The 17669-nt window shown below is 35.8% G+C and overlaps 2 protein-coding genes across 2 annotated transcripts; both read left to right on the top strand.

Moving 5' to 3' along the window:
• Positions 1–41: 41 nt before the first annotated feature.
• Positions 42–4951, top strand: dscc1 (DNA replication and sister chromatid cohesion 1). Its single transcript, XM_056761871.1, has 9 exons — positions 42–462; positions 619–793; positions 1730–1864; positions 1977–2067; positions 2205–2343; positions 2424–2476; positions 2581–2738; positions 2978–3126; positions 4463–4951. Exons 1-9 carry the CDS (start codon positions 293–295, stop codon positions 4572–4574), a joined length of 1182 nt encoding a protein of 393 aa, XP_056617849.1. The 5' UTR covers positions 42–292; the 3' UTR covers positions 4575–4951.
• Positions 4952–12598: 7647 nt separating this feature from the next.
• LOC130433159 (uncharacterized) lies at positions 12599–13549 on the top strand. The gene is made up of 2 exons (XM_056762880.1): positions 12599–12705; positions 12860–13549. Exon 2 carries the CDS (start codon positions 12872–12874, stop codon positions 13442–13444), a length of 573 nt encoding a protein of 190 aa, XP_056618858.1. The 5' UTR covers positions 12599–12705; positions 12860–12871; the 3' UTR covers positions 13445–13549.
• Positions 13550–17669: the final 4120 nt, after the last annotated feature.

The raw sequence follows: 17669 nt of genomic DNA, 5'->3' as shown, positions 1-17669 counted from the left end.
GAAAATATCATACCTGTATGATGAAAATATTATATCTATTAAAAAGCGACTCGGCACAGACTGGTACATTTTTGTGTACATTAGAAACTAGAAAAAGCTTATAGACAGAACATTCTGGCGCCATCTGGTGGACTACTAACGTACTTCCGTAGCGCACGCGCCTGAACAAGAGTACGCATTGGCTATCACTGCTGCCAATAAACGTCAACTTCCGGCAAAATGTCGCGGGAAAGATGAGTGGTGAGAGTCACGTTATGTCCGATAGATTCAGCTAAATAAAATCTGTTTCAACATGAGGACTTTAGAAGAGGTTCAAGCTACACTGCAAATAGCTAAAGTGAAAGAAGAGGATCTGCAGTCCACCGCTTACTGTCTCACTTTTGGAGATAATGTGTCGTCAGGTGACTACTGTCTGATGGAGCTGGATGAGACGCTCTGCAAACACATTGAAGCAGGCAAAAGGTAGCAACATCATAATGTAAATTCTTGTTATATCGGAATATCAGCAGTGATGTATTCCAACACAACTTGCCGACTCAATGCGGTAACAGAACAAATGACTGGCTTGCATTCTGCTTTCGAAATGTTCGTCTGTCCTCATGTCTTTTCATTTTAAAGTCTCATCATCAGAGGCGATAAAGATGAGCACGCGGTTCTGTGTAGCGATGACAAGACGTACGACCTGAAAATTGCGGACACGTCGAATCTGCTGATGTTTCTTCCCGAATGCAAAACTCCAGAGCAACAAACGTTACCTGACAACAAAGTGTCTCCTCAACTCGTGCATGCACAGGTGACTACTGAGGTTACAAACTCCTCACCTTTCAATGACCATTTACCCTTTTTGAGATGAAAATAGGTCACCTATGAGTTTATGAAGATCCAATGAGACTTGTTATTTCTTGTATTATATTATCTTATAATATAATTATATTATATTATAAACAAGAAAACACTTGTTTTGGCCTACATGAAACAAACAAAACCTTTTTACAAGTTTCGGGTATATGTTTAAGTAGAAGTGAGCATCTTTAAAAAGACAACATTTGTTGTTCCCCTCAGTTGTAGCAAGTTTTCTCCAGCCACAAGATGATCTCACCTTTTTTACCCCTTACCTGTTTGCATCCCTGAATTAAAATAATGTTTGATAGAATGATATATTGCTCTGGCCGATATATCATCTGATTTAGATTTTCTCGTTATCGGCATTCGCCAATATTTAGTGGATGTATATCACTAAGATGTAAAGCAGGTATTTGCCACTCAGTAATGTAAAATGATCACAGTAAAATGGATCGTGTTAGGTGGATGAGATACAAAAACGGTATTATAAGTAATATGTAAAAAAAAAATATATTACTCTTAAGGCTGCACGATCATGGGTAAAATTATAATCATGTTTTCTTTGGTCAAAATTTAAATATACGCGATTATTTGGCAGTTAAGAACTTCGTTTTTTTTATTTATTAGGCCTTTAATTTACAGCCAATGAATATGTTATAATCTGCTGTCATTGATCTTCTTCAACAAAGCACGCAATCGATCATCTAAACACTCCACCTCAAAACTTTACATTTTGTGACCTTCAGAATGAAACCTTGCTACCGTGTTGTATTGTGCTATTATCAGCCACAGTGCTTTCCTAATATTGGTATCGGCATCTGCCATTAAAAAATCGTAATGTAATAATCATTTTCTGGCATTTAATTCTTTCAAACTTATTTTACAGATTTGGGGTTTTTCAAATTGTTACTGGGAGTTGAGAAGGCACAAACCAAAGTTAAAGAAACTTAAGAACCTTCTTATGGAGAATCCCTATAATGGTCCACCGGTTGGCGTGCAAGAGGAAGAGCCAGAACCGAAGGTGGACTGATGCTCGTGTCTATATTTTGTTGTTTATTTAAACTATTCATTTATCACCTTTATTTTAATCTAACTGCATTGCAATCCTAATTTAATGTATGGTAATTTGTTAGTACACGATGGATGAACTTCTCGAAAGAATCCAAGCAAGTAAAGAAGAAATTGAAGCACAGTTCCAGAACATTCATGCTTGTGAAATTGATGGTGAGCTACGATGGATTTTCTGAGTTTGGATCTGACAATTTTAAGCAGTCTCCAAATACCACATTATATTTTCTGCATGAAGGAAATAACTCTGTTCTCCAACTTAAAGTGAACTGATACATTTGAATGTTTCACAGGTTTTTGGAGGATCCTGGATTTTGATTATGAGATGAAGCTTCTGAATCATGTGACCCAGCTGGTGGACTCTGAGTCTTGGTCTTTCAGCAAAGTTTCTCTCAGTGTCTGTCTGGAAGAGCTCGGACCTCTTGAGCCAAAGTAAGATTGAAGATCTAACAGTCACATGATTCACAAATTTACAGCATTTCCTAAACATCATACTTTTGTTTTGTGCATAGAGCAATGATAGAACATTGTCTCAACTGTTACGGAAAACGCTACAGTAACGAAGGTTTGTTTTTTTGTCTATTTTATTTCCAGTGCATTACAAATTTGATACAAGTATGCAGTTTTAAGCTTAACACAAGTCTGTGTATATATTTATTTTCTATTTAGATGGTGAGGTGATGTACACATTGGATGAGGATAAAGTATGCAGGGCCACGGCTCAGCTACTACTTCAAAACGCTGTGAAGTTTAACCTGTCAGAATTCCAGGAGGTGTGGCAGCAGAGTGTTCCTGAGGGAATGACCACTACACTTTATCAGCTCAGGGTGAGGACCTCAGTTTTATAGAAGCAGAAAGCAGTGTCCACATTGGTTAGCTTAAGACCACTTAAACCAGCTCCGAGCACAGTTAACAGCAGTACCTTGCTGGTTTGAGAAACTTCAGAGTGCTTTAAAATTTGCATTATGCCAAACAAAACATGTTGCACTTCTGTTTTCTGTATAGTGTGTGGTACACATATATATGGTATGTATAGTAGCATACATTTTGTGTGTGTGTCTTTTAGGGTTTGGCTCTGTTAGATCGACGCTCTAAACCGGAGACCATTTCACTGCTACGTGTTGAAGATCTACCTGAGGACACACTGGAACGATTCAACAGTCTCTTCAACCTGAGAGAGAAATGGACTCAAGATGATATTGAGCCGTATATACAGTAAGTGCTTAAACTTTTTACAGTTAAAGGAAAGTTCAGCTCAAAATCAAAATTGTGTTATTTTTACTCACCCACATGACGTTCAAAATGTTTTAAAGCCTCCGGGCATCTCTGGAACACAAATAAAGATATTTAGGTGATATCCGAGAGATTTCCAGGCCTCCTCATAGACATCATGAGATCCACAATTATCATAGCCAAAAGAATTTATGCTACCAACAAATTCATCTTTTATTTTGTTTTTCTCCTCTTTTGGCAAATTAATTCTACGCACACAATGCAGGTGTATGAAGGTGGGTTCTGAAACTGCCGGCACCTACTAGTATTATACATGTATTATCAACACAATTTTAACCAATATTAATAGTATGAAAAATATATTTGCATTTGATTATTTAAGGTAGTATTACATAAAGTATTAACACAATTTGAATCAATAGTATTAATATGACTGTACCGGTATATTGACGCGCCCCTAATTCAAAAGATATACTAAACCTAAAGACAGTGTTCTAAAACCTCCACACGTAAAATGACGACTGAAATAAATAATCCTACATTAAGTTTGATAGCAGACTTGTGAGTCATGAAATAAGAACGGTGTTATTATGAAGTGCTGTTTTGTAATTCAATCCTACAATATTTCTTGAGATAAATAAAAGTTTTGTGAATAACATGGCAGTGGATCGGGTGGGCATCAGATCTGTCCATTCCGCAATGCATTTGTGTTCTTTTATATGTTTAATAATGAGGTTGATGGAAATGCAAAGAAAGAAAACAATCCTTCTCTCTAGCAACACCTACTGAAATCATTGAATATAGATAACACTCGAAAAACCTGCTCCCTGTTATTTAGAAGAGTTATAGCAATGGGTGCTGTGTTGTAGTAGTTATAGACAATGTATGTTATATGTTCATGCCATATGTTCTAGACCATTCAGTTATTTTCCAAAGTTATTCAACAACTACAAGGAAAAATCAACTCTAAAGAGACAGAGTTCTAAATCATATTCTTGACTAAACAGGATTGGATATAGGAGTGTGAAATCCCACCCTTCATAACCTGTGAAAAGAACTTTGTAACTACGCTTTTATATACAGACCTATACAGGTCGGTTTCCCAGACTGGACCTTTGGTTAATTGGTATTTTAAGTTGTTTTTAGAAACATACTTCACAAAATACATTACTCTGCATATTGACACAAAATAAATGCTCTGGTACATTATACAAGTTGTTTACGATCAAGACATCTTTAACATTTAATTTAGTCTTGGATTAGGCTTGAGCCTAAGGAAACCGCCCCAAAATGATTGTGATTGTGTCCTTTTTTACAGTGATCTCTGTGGAGAAAAGCAGACCACTGGAGCACTTCTGACCAAACACGCCCGCTCGTCCATGCTAAATGGGAAAAAGGTCTATAATTCAAGAAGACCAGTAGCAACTTGACTTTAAAATATAATTTTGTAAATGCATTGAATGTACAATTTATAAATACTTTAATTGTTACTGCTTTGGTTTGTGTTTGTTGTTACGTATACATGCCTGCTCAAAATTGTTGGATTGAAGAGTGTGCTTCAACAATTGATACTTTAAAAAGCTTTGATACTTAGGAATACCTGAAAATAAAAGGGAGTTCTGAACCCGAGAACTATTTTTTTATATATATTTCTATACTATACAGCAGCCGATTTGTGAGTGCTAAAACTCTTCAGCAAAATTAATGAAATAAGTATGTGACCTCTCTGTTTACTAAAAAAATTGTCAAAGTTATCCATTGTTATAAATCAAAGTTTTATTTTGAAATGAAAAATTATAAATACAGACTTCAAGTGTTGTGAATTATCTTACAAAGAATTCTCTATATTACATAGTTTTGCTCTCTGAAGACATCCTAAAATTCATCATGAGGTCAGGTTGTTAAGCCTCACTGTAAAATATGGAGTTTTGTTTCCTACACCAATTGAGTGAGCCAGATATACTTTTTTCTGAAATGCTTATAGGATTTATTAAGCATTAAGGTGAGTCATAATTCACTATTGTATTGAATTCAAAACACTGTGTACACACTCTATCAAGAAGAAAACAATTAAGAGCCTACGCCTTAATAGACCATTTTTAAAGACCTTCTAAATGTTGTATGATATACTTTTAGTTTTCAGAGACATCTCACTCCATTTATTCGTTATTGTCACAAATTTTTCTCTGCTCTTTCTCCCACACTGATCAATTGTTACAGTTAAAGTAACCAAGCTGGGACATTTAGGATAACTTTAGATGAGGGACATTTTGAGTGTTTTATATAATTTATTTTAAAGTTACCTTTTAAAGTATTAAAACGAATAAAAATTGAACAATTTCAAAACAACAGTTTCTTAAGGGCAGGGATGGATTTCTGACCGGGCCAGATTGAAGATTCAAGATTGCTCAATCCAGTTTGGTACAGAGAACCCAACAACAATGAAAACAAATGTTTGTCTATGTTTAATATGTGGGTCCCATAGCCTATACAAGGCCTCTGTGGATACTGTTTAAAAATTAAATGATCAACAAATCATGGCATCTTATGTTTTATGTTACTTCAACTTATTAAATCAAGTTTAACAGATGTTTCAAAAGGGCCTTTTTTAGTTAGAAATATGTTTTATATGATGCAGTAAATATGTGTGTATTTGACAGTTAATTAAAGAAGTGTGTTTCACACGCCTTAATTTGAAGTCATAATCCGTCCCTGCTTAATGGGTATGATACCTCAAAGAAAAAGTTAAAGAGCAGTTGGTCTATCATTGTACAAATATATTTAAAGATAATTATGTGCCTTTGAAGCCACTGATTTCTCGGTTTTTCAATAATAGACATTTACATTTAGTCATTTAAGATACGCTGTTATCAAAAGCGATTTAAAAATGAGGTTAACAATTGAAGCAACAACATAAGGACAAAAGCATAAGCACAATAAAACTGGTCTCATATAGCCTACCACAGTATACAAAACTATATATTTTTTTAAAGGATAGAAAGAGTAGAAAAGAGATAGAATTCATAACTAATCGGTTAGGTGCTGACAGAAGAGATGTGTTCCAAGCAATTCTTAAAGATTGCTACAGAAACTGCTGATCTTGTAGCAGCAAGCAGATCCTTCAAGAAATCCGTAAAAGATCCAGAGAAGTGGGAGTGATTTTTTACCTTTTTGGCATGGCAAAGATTGGCGAGTCAAGATATGGGGGTGCCAAACCAGTTGGTGGTTAAGAGTATTTTTTTCATATTTGTGTATGTAGCTTGAAACGTATAGCTTTCGTAAGGCTTTCCCCTTTTTTGATGGTCAATGTATAGTATTTGGATAATTTGATTCATGTCGTTGACCGTTATACTAGGTGCAAGTTGAAGAGACCGAGTGAAAAACGCCATAGCTCCCGATGGACGCTATATGCGGATGTGAAAGAATAAGTACCTACATTTACATTTAGCAGACGCTTTTATCAAAGCAACTTACAGTGCACTTATTACAGGGACAATCCCCCTGGAGCAACGTGTCTTGCTCAAGGACACACTGGTGGTGGCTGCTGGGATCGAACCAGCAACCTTTGATTTACCAGTTCAGTGGTTTAACCCACTAGACCACCATCTCACACACCAGCTACCTTTCTGTATCTGCTTAAAAACAATAAACAGAAAAAGTGTGACAAAACATTAACCCACCTCAAAGAAGTCAAGTGTTGTGAGCTCTAAACATTCTGACAGAGACGTGCTAAAGTCATCTTGTGTCCTGGTGACCACCTCGATTTTACTGTAAATCTGAAATTCCTTCAGTGAGCCACATGCGTATACTTTATATATTGACATTCCTAGGTGATTTATTAAGCATTCAAGTGAGTCATAATGTAGTATTGCTTATTGAATTCATAAAACGGTCTACACGCTCTATCAGCATTTTGAGGGTCATGCATAAAGGAGAAGCCAAAATGGATCACAAAATCTCACAATGTTTAAAAATAGATGTGTATTGTTTATGTGGTACAGGTATTTTCCAGTTTTCAGAGACATGTAACGGTCACTCAATTTTCTCTGCTCTTTTTCCTACTTAGGCCGGGGGTGTGGTTTTATCTTGTGGTGTTATCTTGAGGTGAGTTGTCTTGAAACGCAGGGAGGTGAGATGAACATTATTACTCAGAAACTCTGCTACAAAGACAAAACGTCAAAGCCACTGGAAAATTTCTGACCTTCAACACTAACTCTCAACTCAACTTTATTTATATTTATTTATGTGGCACTGTTAACAATATTCAATGTTACAAAGCAGCTGTACATGAGAGATGTTGACTATAAGCAAAACAATTAGTTATACCTGAAAAATAGGAAAAAAGGTGAAAACACAGATGACAGACTTACCCACATACAAATGCTCCACACACACAATATCCACACATTTAAGATAAAGGAGAGAGAAACACAGGTCAATTATTAAACCGACTATAGATTCCTATATGCAATATTAAATAAAACTTTAAAATTCCAATTCTAAAGCAGCCCCAATACAAAACAGTCTGCAAACGGTGGCGAGGAACCTAAAACTCCAATCGAGAAAAAAAACTCAGGAGAAACACATTTACTTGCATTTACGCATACACAATTCAGACTTATGATGGACATAGATGGACATTGTTGTGCTTTATTGTATGTCTTCTAGAATATTTGGAAAGTACAGTAAACTATTTTATCTACAGATAATAATAAAATAATCTACATGTTTTTCTTCAATAGTCTAAAAATGTATAATGTTGCTCACTATCATGCTCTGGTCAAAGGCTGTTTAAAGTTCAAACTTTACTCTGGATAATGCAGAATTACATGCTAATGTATGTACAATGCCATGCATTTCCTTATTCTTTTGTATTTTAGTTTTTTGTACTCTTCAGTTTGTATCCTTGTTTTTTTTATATCTCTCTTTTTTGTTCTTTCAGATTAGTTTCAGAGATTTTAATTAAAATCGTTTTAACAAATACCATATGATTTACCAAAGTACATACGGCATCTTTATTCTCTCTCTCTTTTTGTGATGATCTGCACCTGCTTGAACTTGAGGGAAACTTCATGCATTCACTAAAATAACACTGAGGTCAACTCAGTTAAAAATAATTGCAAAAAAGAAAAGCGAAGGTAGTTCTGAAACGAGCTCAAGCTTCATCTTTTTGCAGATGCTACTTACCTGTTTCCAAAAGTGTCTCAATTCTTAATTGTCATCTGTGAAAACACATATATGGTCCGAGGACCTTCAACCTTAATCATCACGTTGCTTGAGGTTAACAGTTTTTGTTATAAGGACACCAACAGGCCCTGAAGTGGGTGTTCTAGAGGAAACATCCACCTATTGGCTTGTAACCACTTGACGTATATATATATCATGGTCCTGGGAAAGACACATTTCACAAATCTCACTGTGCACCCTTGAGGTATGTATTCTGTACTATCATTATTCATTTTCAAACTTTGTAAATACTTACATGTAAGTACTATTCACTTATTCTTTTCATTTTGATATCCCAGTTGAAAAAAAACTGCATATAACGGTTAAGTTTTGAAGAATGGTAGATGGTTTGTGCTGGTTTAAGCTCATGTGCTGGTCATGAGCTGGTCCTAAACTGGTTTAGGACCAGGACATGACCAGCTTAAAACAGCACATGACCAGCAACAGGGATCTAAAGTATTATCTTTGTATTTCAAGATTGTATTTTAGGACTTCCAAGATCTGAAATGGCCGCCATTATCATCTTGTTGATCTGTCTTCATCTTTGCACGGCTGATCTTGGAATCATGGAAAGCAATCGCAATCCCTGTGCACATTCTGATAACTGGTCAGGACTACACCGATTCAACAGACATCATCTAAATCCAGACTCCCCAACCACAACTGACATTGAGAAGTGGACTAAATTCATAGAAAAAATTAACAGCTGCTCAAGAGTTATGCAAAGCTTTCTGAATCCTAAACAGACGAGCAAAGTGAATCAAGTTTGCACTGAAGCTGGAGGCAAGGTCTATCAACGCAACAAGAATCTGTGTATCAGCAAAAACAAATTTACTTTTATTGAAGTGAGGATGTCTTTTGATGGATGCAAAGTGTTTAAAGTTAGCAATGTGACCCAAAACATCATCCTGGGCTGTGACAAATTACGAGATAAATGTCTCCCAGTGCATTTTGAAAGTAACTCAAATAATATTACCCCCGAAAAAAGCCTACCAGATTGTGGTGCTGCACTGGATCTGTGAAACTAAAAAGTGAAAAGAGGTTAAACAAACCGGTTATAGGACTTTGTAGACCATAAACTGCATAGAACATCTTTATTTTCTAAATGTATCAAAAAACTTAAACTGGTTTTTGTATTATCCAATTAGTTATGAAATTTCTGTTAGCTCATTTTTTTCATTGTCATTAAGATGGTGTCTGTTATTGCATATTATTAAATTCTGTCATTGTGACATGTCTGTTTTTTGTTATTTATTTGTCTCAAAAAGATGCCAAAGTAAAAACATTTTGATTGTATTATTGACGACATACATATTTAATGAGATCTTTCAACTTTTTGGGGGGGATAGTGCTCAGCGATAGATCTATTGACAGATAAAGTTACTTTATAGATGCAAAAGAATTACCCACTTCCTGTTGAACTCATAAGCATCCAACTACTTAACCACTCATATAATAAAAAAAGGCTGTGAAAGATCTGCCTTGCTATGAAAACATCAAACCACTTCTCAAAATATGAGGAGGATTTCCTCTGTCAGGCCTGACAGAAAATGATTTTCATTTAACATTTAACTGAACTTCAGTGAGAGGAGTGATTTAGGTAAAAAGTTAAGCATCTTTCAGCATCCAGCTATTGGTTTTCTCACATTGCATTACATTATAGGCCTACATAATCTAATGAATGAGGTCAATAAATATATGCGAATAACTCGTGTTCATATTGTAACAAAGTATTTGGTTTCTGCACCTCATACACCCAGCATGAGTGAGCAGAAGCGTCATGGACCACAGCAGGTTTAATTCCAGTTAAAGAAATCATAATGCAACAGCATACAGTGACATTGCAGAGTGTTGTGTGTTCGTACTTTTATGGCTACAGCAGGAAAGCCTTCTTCTGAAATAATTGTGCAATGTTAAACAATGTTATGTTAGGCCCTTAAAAAACTGAGATGAAAAAAAGATTTCAAATGAATTGAGATGAAAGAGTTAAAGACAACGCTTAATAGAAAAGGCGGTTATAACCACTTCCTTTAGGGTTTTTAATCATCTAAACTTTGTCACACAAGACCCCCAGATATATAAGTGTACTCATTCAGGATCCTCTAACAAAAGTAAATCTGCAAAGGATTGTCAAAGATCTCTCTGCACTTAATCTGACTGGATAGACACTTCTTACAGTATGGTAATAAACTATTTCTATTTGTATTACTCTGTACAGATGATGAAAGAAACAGGGTATGAATAAAACACTTTGTAAGTGTAAAATTACAGGCTTTAACTTTTTACCAGTTTCTTCATTAGGAACTTCAATATACTTTAATGTTAATGAAAACATACAAAAATGTATAGTAAATAGCCAATCAAACATATTGCGATAGTTTTGAATAATAAACAGAGTTTTACATCAGTGGAAACTTCTGCGAAACACCATGTTAGTGACTTGTGGTGGTATATAGTCACTAAGTCTACGTGACAAACGTGACCGGTGCGTTTTACATATAGGGGGATACAGCTGCAAATAATACATGTGCTAAGAAAAACAGCTAAATAATCATACTTAGCTAAATAAACACACTTAGTAAAAATACGAAAAATAGTACTAAATTATGGTCTAATATTTTTTTTGTATTTATTATCAGATTCTTAAAATGCTGTTATTCATGGTGTTCTTGACTCTGACACTCCAATCATGTCTTGGTGAGATGGACACAGTGTACCCATCTAAGCCCTGCACCAACAATGGGAGAAAGGAGGGTTACGACAATTTTTGTAGACATCATCTACGCAAGGACACCCCAGACAATCTGGACAAAAAAATATGGCAGAAGTTCATAACAAAAATCGACACCTGGAACAGGACGAAGCAGTCTTTCCTCCCCTTCAATGAATTAAACAGCGTGCTGGCTGTGTGTTCTTCAGGAGGAACGATTTATAAAGGCAACCTCTGCATCAGCAAAAAGCCACTCTCCTTTTTTACTGCCCAGATCAACAGTAAGAAAAAGATAGTGAAAAGCGTCAAGCGTCAGAAGCAACATGTTATTCTTGCTTGTAGCAAAATCCAAAATAAATGTCTACCTGTTCATTTTGAAAAAAACACCAAGGACTTTAAACCAAATAAAAATCAAGGAAACTGCAGCTATCCAAATTTCACAGCAAATTAAATCTTAAGCTTATTACTTTGGAAGAAGTGTTTCCCTGGTTGTAAGTAGCCTGATGCAGGCCTGACTGTAGATTTTTGATATTTTACCAGCGTCTTTATGTTATGTTCATGTGAGTTTGTTAATGAAAAGTATACATTATTACCTTTCTTGTTCAAAATAATGGATGAAATGAGTTGATCAGGACATCAGCGATAGCCTATAACCTAACATAACGTGTAGCAAGAATATGAATCTAAAGCACCACATATAGTGCGCCTGCATCAGCAATATTAATATGTTATATAAGTTTTATTTTGAAATTTTGCTAGTTTTCAGTAATGGCAAGCATCACAGTTTCAGTTCTCTAAGCATTTTCTATAGTTCAGTATAGTTTCAGTTTTCTGTCTATGGTTTTTGTTTCAGTTGTAAAATATAAGGGCTGATAAACTAGACACATTGATGTTTTTTTCAGTGGCATTTGTTAGTTATTGGAATCATTAAAGGGTACTTTAAGGTTTGGGTTAAGCAGTTTATTAATAAACCAATTAGTTTGTGTTAAATACATTTTTTCCAATCCATTCGCAAACGTTTTCAGAATGTTTATTAATATACTTTACAAAAGAGTAATTATTACATAAAAAAATTAAAAGCTCATTTGAAGAAATCAGACTTTGTGTTATTTTTGTGTCATTTAGGCTAGATATCACAATAAGAGTGCTATAGTGTATTTTTTAGATAATCTCCAAATCTCCTTCTGTGGATGTTTAGAAACGGTATCCAAGTTATCCAAATCCTATCACAATATTGTGAATTGGTCTTGTGACAACAGGTGTACTGATGTCTCACAGAGACTAGGCCTATCGCCAAATATTATTCAACTATTTTAAAGAATCGGAATCCATCTCATGGAGTCATTTCTCCATAGAAAAAAGATATCGGCATGTATACCCTATCTATTTATTTAATCCTTCAAAATATGTATAACTGTATAACTGTGTAATAAACATTAACATATCAGCATGAGTCAATTGGCAAACAAACAATAAAGGGGAGTTGGCTTGCCATGACAAGTTTCAAGATATTTAGTCATTCATACCATTCATACAGATCAGCAGTGAATGGTCTGTCCGCCAGGTGGAAGACACAAACGAAAAACATCAAATCGTCAGTCTGCAAACGCCGTCTTTTTGATAAGGTAACAAATTGTATTCTTAATGTAGGTCTTACTTTTATATAGGGATAGCCACACACATGGCACGAAAGCTTAATATAGCGCACTGTATTTAGCTTTTGCAGCAGCTGCTCCTACATGTTGTTATGCGTAACGCTCCGTTTTTTTACTTTTGCAGCAGATCTTCACCATGCTGTCTTTCTTCCTTTTGGCTTCTATCTTCCCTCTCATTCACTCACTGGATAAAAACCCTAAACCCTGCATGCCAGCACAGTACAACAACGCTCATAACACTTTCATCAAGCGGCATATTCCCGACGGTGTTCCGGAAACCTTGGATCAGAACGCATGGCAAGCTTTCCTGCGCAAAATCGATATGTGCGGCAGACCGACTCAATCGTTCTTTCGCGCAAACGAGAGACAACGAGTAGATAATGTGTGCACTAAAGCTGGGGGTAAGACCCAGTCTGGGAATATGTGCATCAGCAAAGATCAATTCTCCTTCGTCACGGTGCGCGTGGACAACACTGCGGGGGCCTGCGGGATCAAAAGCATTCACCCGGAGAGCAAACACATCATCCTCGCGTGTGACGACATCGGTAACGTCTGTCAGCCGGTTCATTTCGAGGCGAACCCAGAAAATAAGGTGCCGAGCAATAACCAGCTCGACTGCGGGGCCAAAGAGAGCTCAGGGACTAAAACGGTTGCGTTAAACGTCATGATGTTATTGTTTACCTTGGTAGCTTTGGTTTATATCTTGTGAGACTCAAAAGGGTAGGCAACTGTTATTGCCACTTCTAGGCTACAAAGCCAAAAATGCACGCATTCTATTATGTTTATACTTTAAAATAAAATTGTAAGAGATTGATTGTATCGCTATTTTTGCATAGACATTAATTACATTTACACAAATGCTGGCACTAATTTTCTATGTTTGTCATATTTTGTAGCCTTAACATGAAATGTTTGTGCAAATTGTTTACTATTTAGCTTACTTTTCCTGAATTTTCTCATTGTGTAGCCATGTTTAGGTACAACATAAACACTAGCCTACCATAAAGACATTGAAAAAACAATGAGAGGATCTTGAAATCAATTCTGAAGGACACATGGTCTATGTCCTTTCATTTTGGATTCATCCAGTCGCATTTGAACCCTTCATATTTTTTTGTGACCTAGAAACCCAATAAGGAAAATACTGTCAGTAAAGAAAAGCTACATCACATTAGATAATGCGCAATATAGGCTACTTTTACAAACATAGCTTATGGTTTTTAATACTGAGACTTTTGTCTTGGATCTGCCTGGTTCTTATTTAGCTGCAGAAGTTTCTGTGCAGTCCAGAAGGATGCGAATCAAATTCTAATAAATATTTCATAATAAAACATTAAAGAATGACTAAAGTTTTCTATGATGGATAGATTTAGAGGTATATATGATATACAGTTTGAACAGTGGAATGATGTTTATGTAAAAACATGCAATAAGGTTTCTGTGAGGGTAAGGTTTAGGGATGTGGTTAGGTTAGGGGTAGGAGATACTATTAGGTCAGTATTAAACAAGTTTTCACGGAAATACCAAAACAAAGCTCTATTTGAATTAAATAACCGAGTACAGAGAGAAAATGCACATTCGAGGAACAAAATATGCCATGTAGCCCAGGACATTCAGCCTTTTCTCCTCATTGGTTACAAGTGACTAATGACCTTCTTCATGGGGATGCATACCTGTTGAATATGTATGTTGGTCATGGAGTGAATTTCTTGAGGGTTTAAACTTCTCCTTTCTAAAAGGTTTTTGCGAAACAGGTGGTTTTGTGTTAGGGAAGTTTAGGTTTAGGCAGAAACCATAACCGAGACGAGTTAGATATAAATGCAGAAGTTATGGTATTAGGGATGCATTAATAAACATCCAGATGCACTATGTGGACAGTATTATTATGGGGTTATAAATCTAAACCATCAGGTCAACAGGGGGGACTGAGAACAATTATATTTTCTAATAGTAGGCCTACTTTGAAATTGCATGCTTGGGCAGAATGTGAAGAGGCAAAAATTGTGTTCAGTGCACACTGCGGAGCTGGGTAGTAACTGATTGCTTATCTGGAATAAGTAATCAAATTCTAAAAGTCAACCACTGACAACGCCCAGTCAATCGACTGATAACATTCAAATTGTCATGCAAGTCAACGACATTTTAAAATAATCATAATCAGAGTACAGCTACTATTTTATTCTTACAGATTATTATTATAGATTACTTATTAATTTGTATAGTGAGTCTGCCATGTTTTTTTTACAAGCATTTATGTTCGCTTATATTATTTAAGAACAGTGTTATTCTTCACAATCTAGAAACAATAATAGTTGGATTTGCGCGATTAGTGCAAATCACAAGAATAATGCGAAACTGCATTGGTCATAATTCCGAATAGATTTCAAAGGTAATACATGTGAAAAACATTGATATTTTTTCCATTTTTTTAAATAGGATTTTGTATAAAACAATCACAAGTAGGTGGGTGATAAATTTAATCTTTCACAGCTTCATTTTGTTGTTTTGCAACTGTGTGTACCTGTCATTTATAGTCCAGTCTTTCCGTTGTGAACTACTTGTTTACATATGCTATAAGCAAACTTATTAATGTGGCTATACCATATGCAGGTATTTAGGAATCTAAATGATGTAGACAGTAGGCCTAGTTTAGATTGTAATCTTATTGTGAGATTGCCGTCTGAATGCTTTTTGTTTTACCCATAACTGCATGAATATTACATCCATTGATTTAGTATCTACACTGTAAGGCCCTTTTCATATTCTTTAACTATATTCTTTCATTTTAACTGTGCTGTAGTATTGCAGTCATTCGGTATAAAGGCATTTGACTAAGTTCTTGTACTTCATGTACTTTGTTTTAAAATTTAACAAGAAAAGTTTTGTGGATGCGTATACACCAGGTAAAGATAAAACAGACACGTGTAAACAAATGTAATCAAAAAGTTGTCAGATCATGTGAAATGTGGAATTTTAGGGATTATGTTACTGACTATACATTTTGCCATGTAGTTTGTAATCAGTAATTTATTACAATACAGTAATCTACCCAGCTCTGTCTGCATAACAACACCACTGGCGTCACAACAGTAATACATTTAGTATTTAGTGTTGACCGCTAGGTGGCGCCCTTATGTCACTCATAAACGTAAAACTGCGTTTATGTGAATGGACGTACGATATGATTATATAACAGCGTTGAGTATGTGCTGTCTTTCGTCGGAGTTAATACATATTTTGACTAATATAATGCCATCTAGCATTCGGATTGAATAAAAACTCCTGTAATAAAGTATTGATAGATCACGAATTGACGTATTGTCCACGAGATGGCACTGTGGTGCTTAAATTTAAAGCCACAACGGCGTTCTCACCTGTCGTCCACTTTTCATGAAATATTACTGGGTATTAAGATAGAGACCTCTTTGAGACCTGCATATAAAGTTCCCTCAAGATGATTTGACAGTCATGTCAATTTGACCAAATCCAAAATATTTCCCACCTCTTTTATTTTGGAGTTCCCCCCTCTTCTGAATTTGTAACCTCTCATTCACCTCTCCACCCATTTAAACACTTATTCTTTGGCTTCTCTATGCATTCTACTGTGTGTGTGTGTTACAGGAATCTGCCTTTTCTTTAAAGAATACCTCCACATTTCCACCCCGTTCCCCTTTTTATTGGTGTTTCCCTTTAAACTTATTTCTTGTGTGTTCTGCCCTATTTTACACAGAATGGACTGTTCTTATGAGATCAGATTCAGATCAGATGCAAATACAGTAGCCTACAGTATACACTGTCTGTAGTTAATTGTTGTCTCCACCTATAGCTTCACATCTTGTGAACAATTTCTTTAACATATTTGGTTAAATGAATTAACACATTTGTATGTTTATTATTATATGGAAGTAGGCTAATATATCTTTGACATGCAGAGGTTGTCAGTGGATGTTAGTTGTAGGCCTACTTGTGTAGCCTGTTATCTGTCACCCGTTCCGTATACGGGACACCTAAGTTTGCATCAATATTGTGCATGTAATTTCTAATCGCATCATGACAAACTATATATCATTGGAAAGGTCTAAGACTGTAGAATACTAATGCTTTTAAAATTAATTTATATAGTGAGAGTAATTGATTATTTTTTATAAAGAGTGTGCTTAGATTTTTTGTTATTCTTTTGCGACCCAACTATCCCAACTTTATTTATTTGTGTTTGTGTGATGTTTATTTGGCAATAATCAGCTACATTTCTTTTTTCAAACAAGACCGTAAGTCGGTATTCCAAAGGAGTCATGAGTTACCATCATTTACGTTTTCATGTGTAGGCTCAAAAAGGGCTCCGACAGTTAACAGGATAAGGTAGTTTTTCACAATGCCAAATTACTCTGAGAATATACGAAGCAACCAATCAATCAATCAAGTCTCAATAGACCAGAGGGTATGCATCGACGTCACTTTACCACGTGAGCACGCCGGAGTGTGCCCTCCTGGGTGGCAAAAACTCAACAAAATGACTGCTTACAATATCAGGTAACGCAATTCTGCACAACATTTCAGTGTCCAGTAACACCTGATTCATATTTAAGTTGTAGAGAAGTCGTAAGGATCACATGCGAGTCCAGCTGCTTGTAATTTCAGCAAATAATTGCGTGTTTTCGTCCCGGTTTCTTTGTTTCTCTATTCTCCTCAGCCAATTTTCAAGGTGTTTTGCCACCCAGGGGAGGGTGTCCCTACATGTTCACGTGGGAAAGTGACGTTGATGCTTACCCTCTATAGCCCCTTCTCACGCTTCCGAGCTTTTGACTTCCGCATCGTTCGACGTAGGGTAAACGATGTTCCGGTTACAGCAGTGTCCAAGTCTTACGTGTCTGGATTAAATGTCTTCGTATAAATAATGTCAACGAGCAACCTGCTTGCTGATTTTAACTACTGAA

The sequence above is a fragment of the Triplophysa dalaica genome, chromosome 12 (assembly GCF_015846415.1).
Source record: "Triplophysa dalaica isolate WHDGS20190420 chromosome 12, ASM1584641v1, whole genome shotgun sequence".
Classification (NCBI taxonomy): Eukaryota; Metazoa; Chordata; class Actinopteri; order Cypriniformes; family Nemacheilidae; genus Triplophysa; species Triplophysa dalaica.
This window is presented reverse-complemented; position numbering and strand designations above follow the sequence as displayed.

Excerpts from the sequence above, each read along its gene's own strand:
- LOC130433159 (XM_056762880.1), top strand. The coding sequence starts at position 12,872 with ATGCTGTCTTTCTTCCTTTTGGCTTCTATCTTCCCTCTCATTCACTCA.
- dscc1 (XM_056761871.1), top strand. The coding sequence starts at position 293 with ATGAGGACTTTAGAAGAGGTTCAAGCTACACTGCAAATAGCTAAAGTG. Across the intron at positions 2,344-2,423 it reads CTCGGACCTCTTGAGCCAAA|AGCAATGATAGAACATTGTC; the intron begins GTAAGATTGAAG and ends TTTTGTGCATAG. Across the intron at positions 3,127-4,462 it reads GATATTGAGCCGTATATACA|TGATCTCTGTGGAGAAAAGC; the intron begins GTAAGTGCTTAA and ends CCTTTTTTACAG.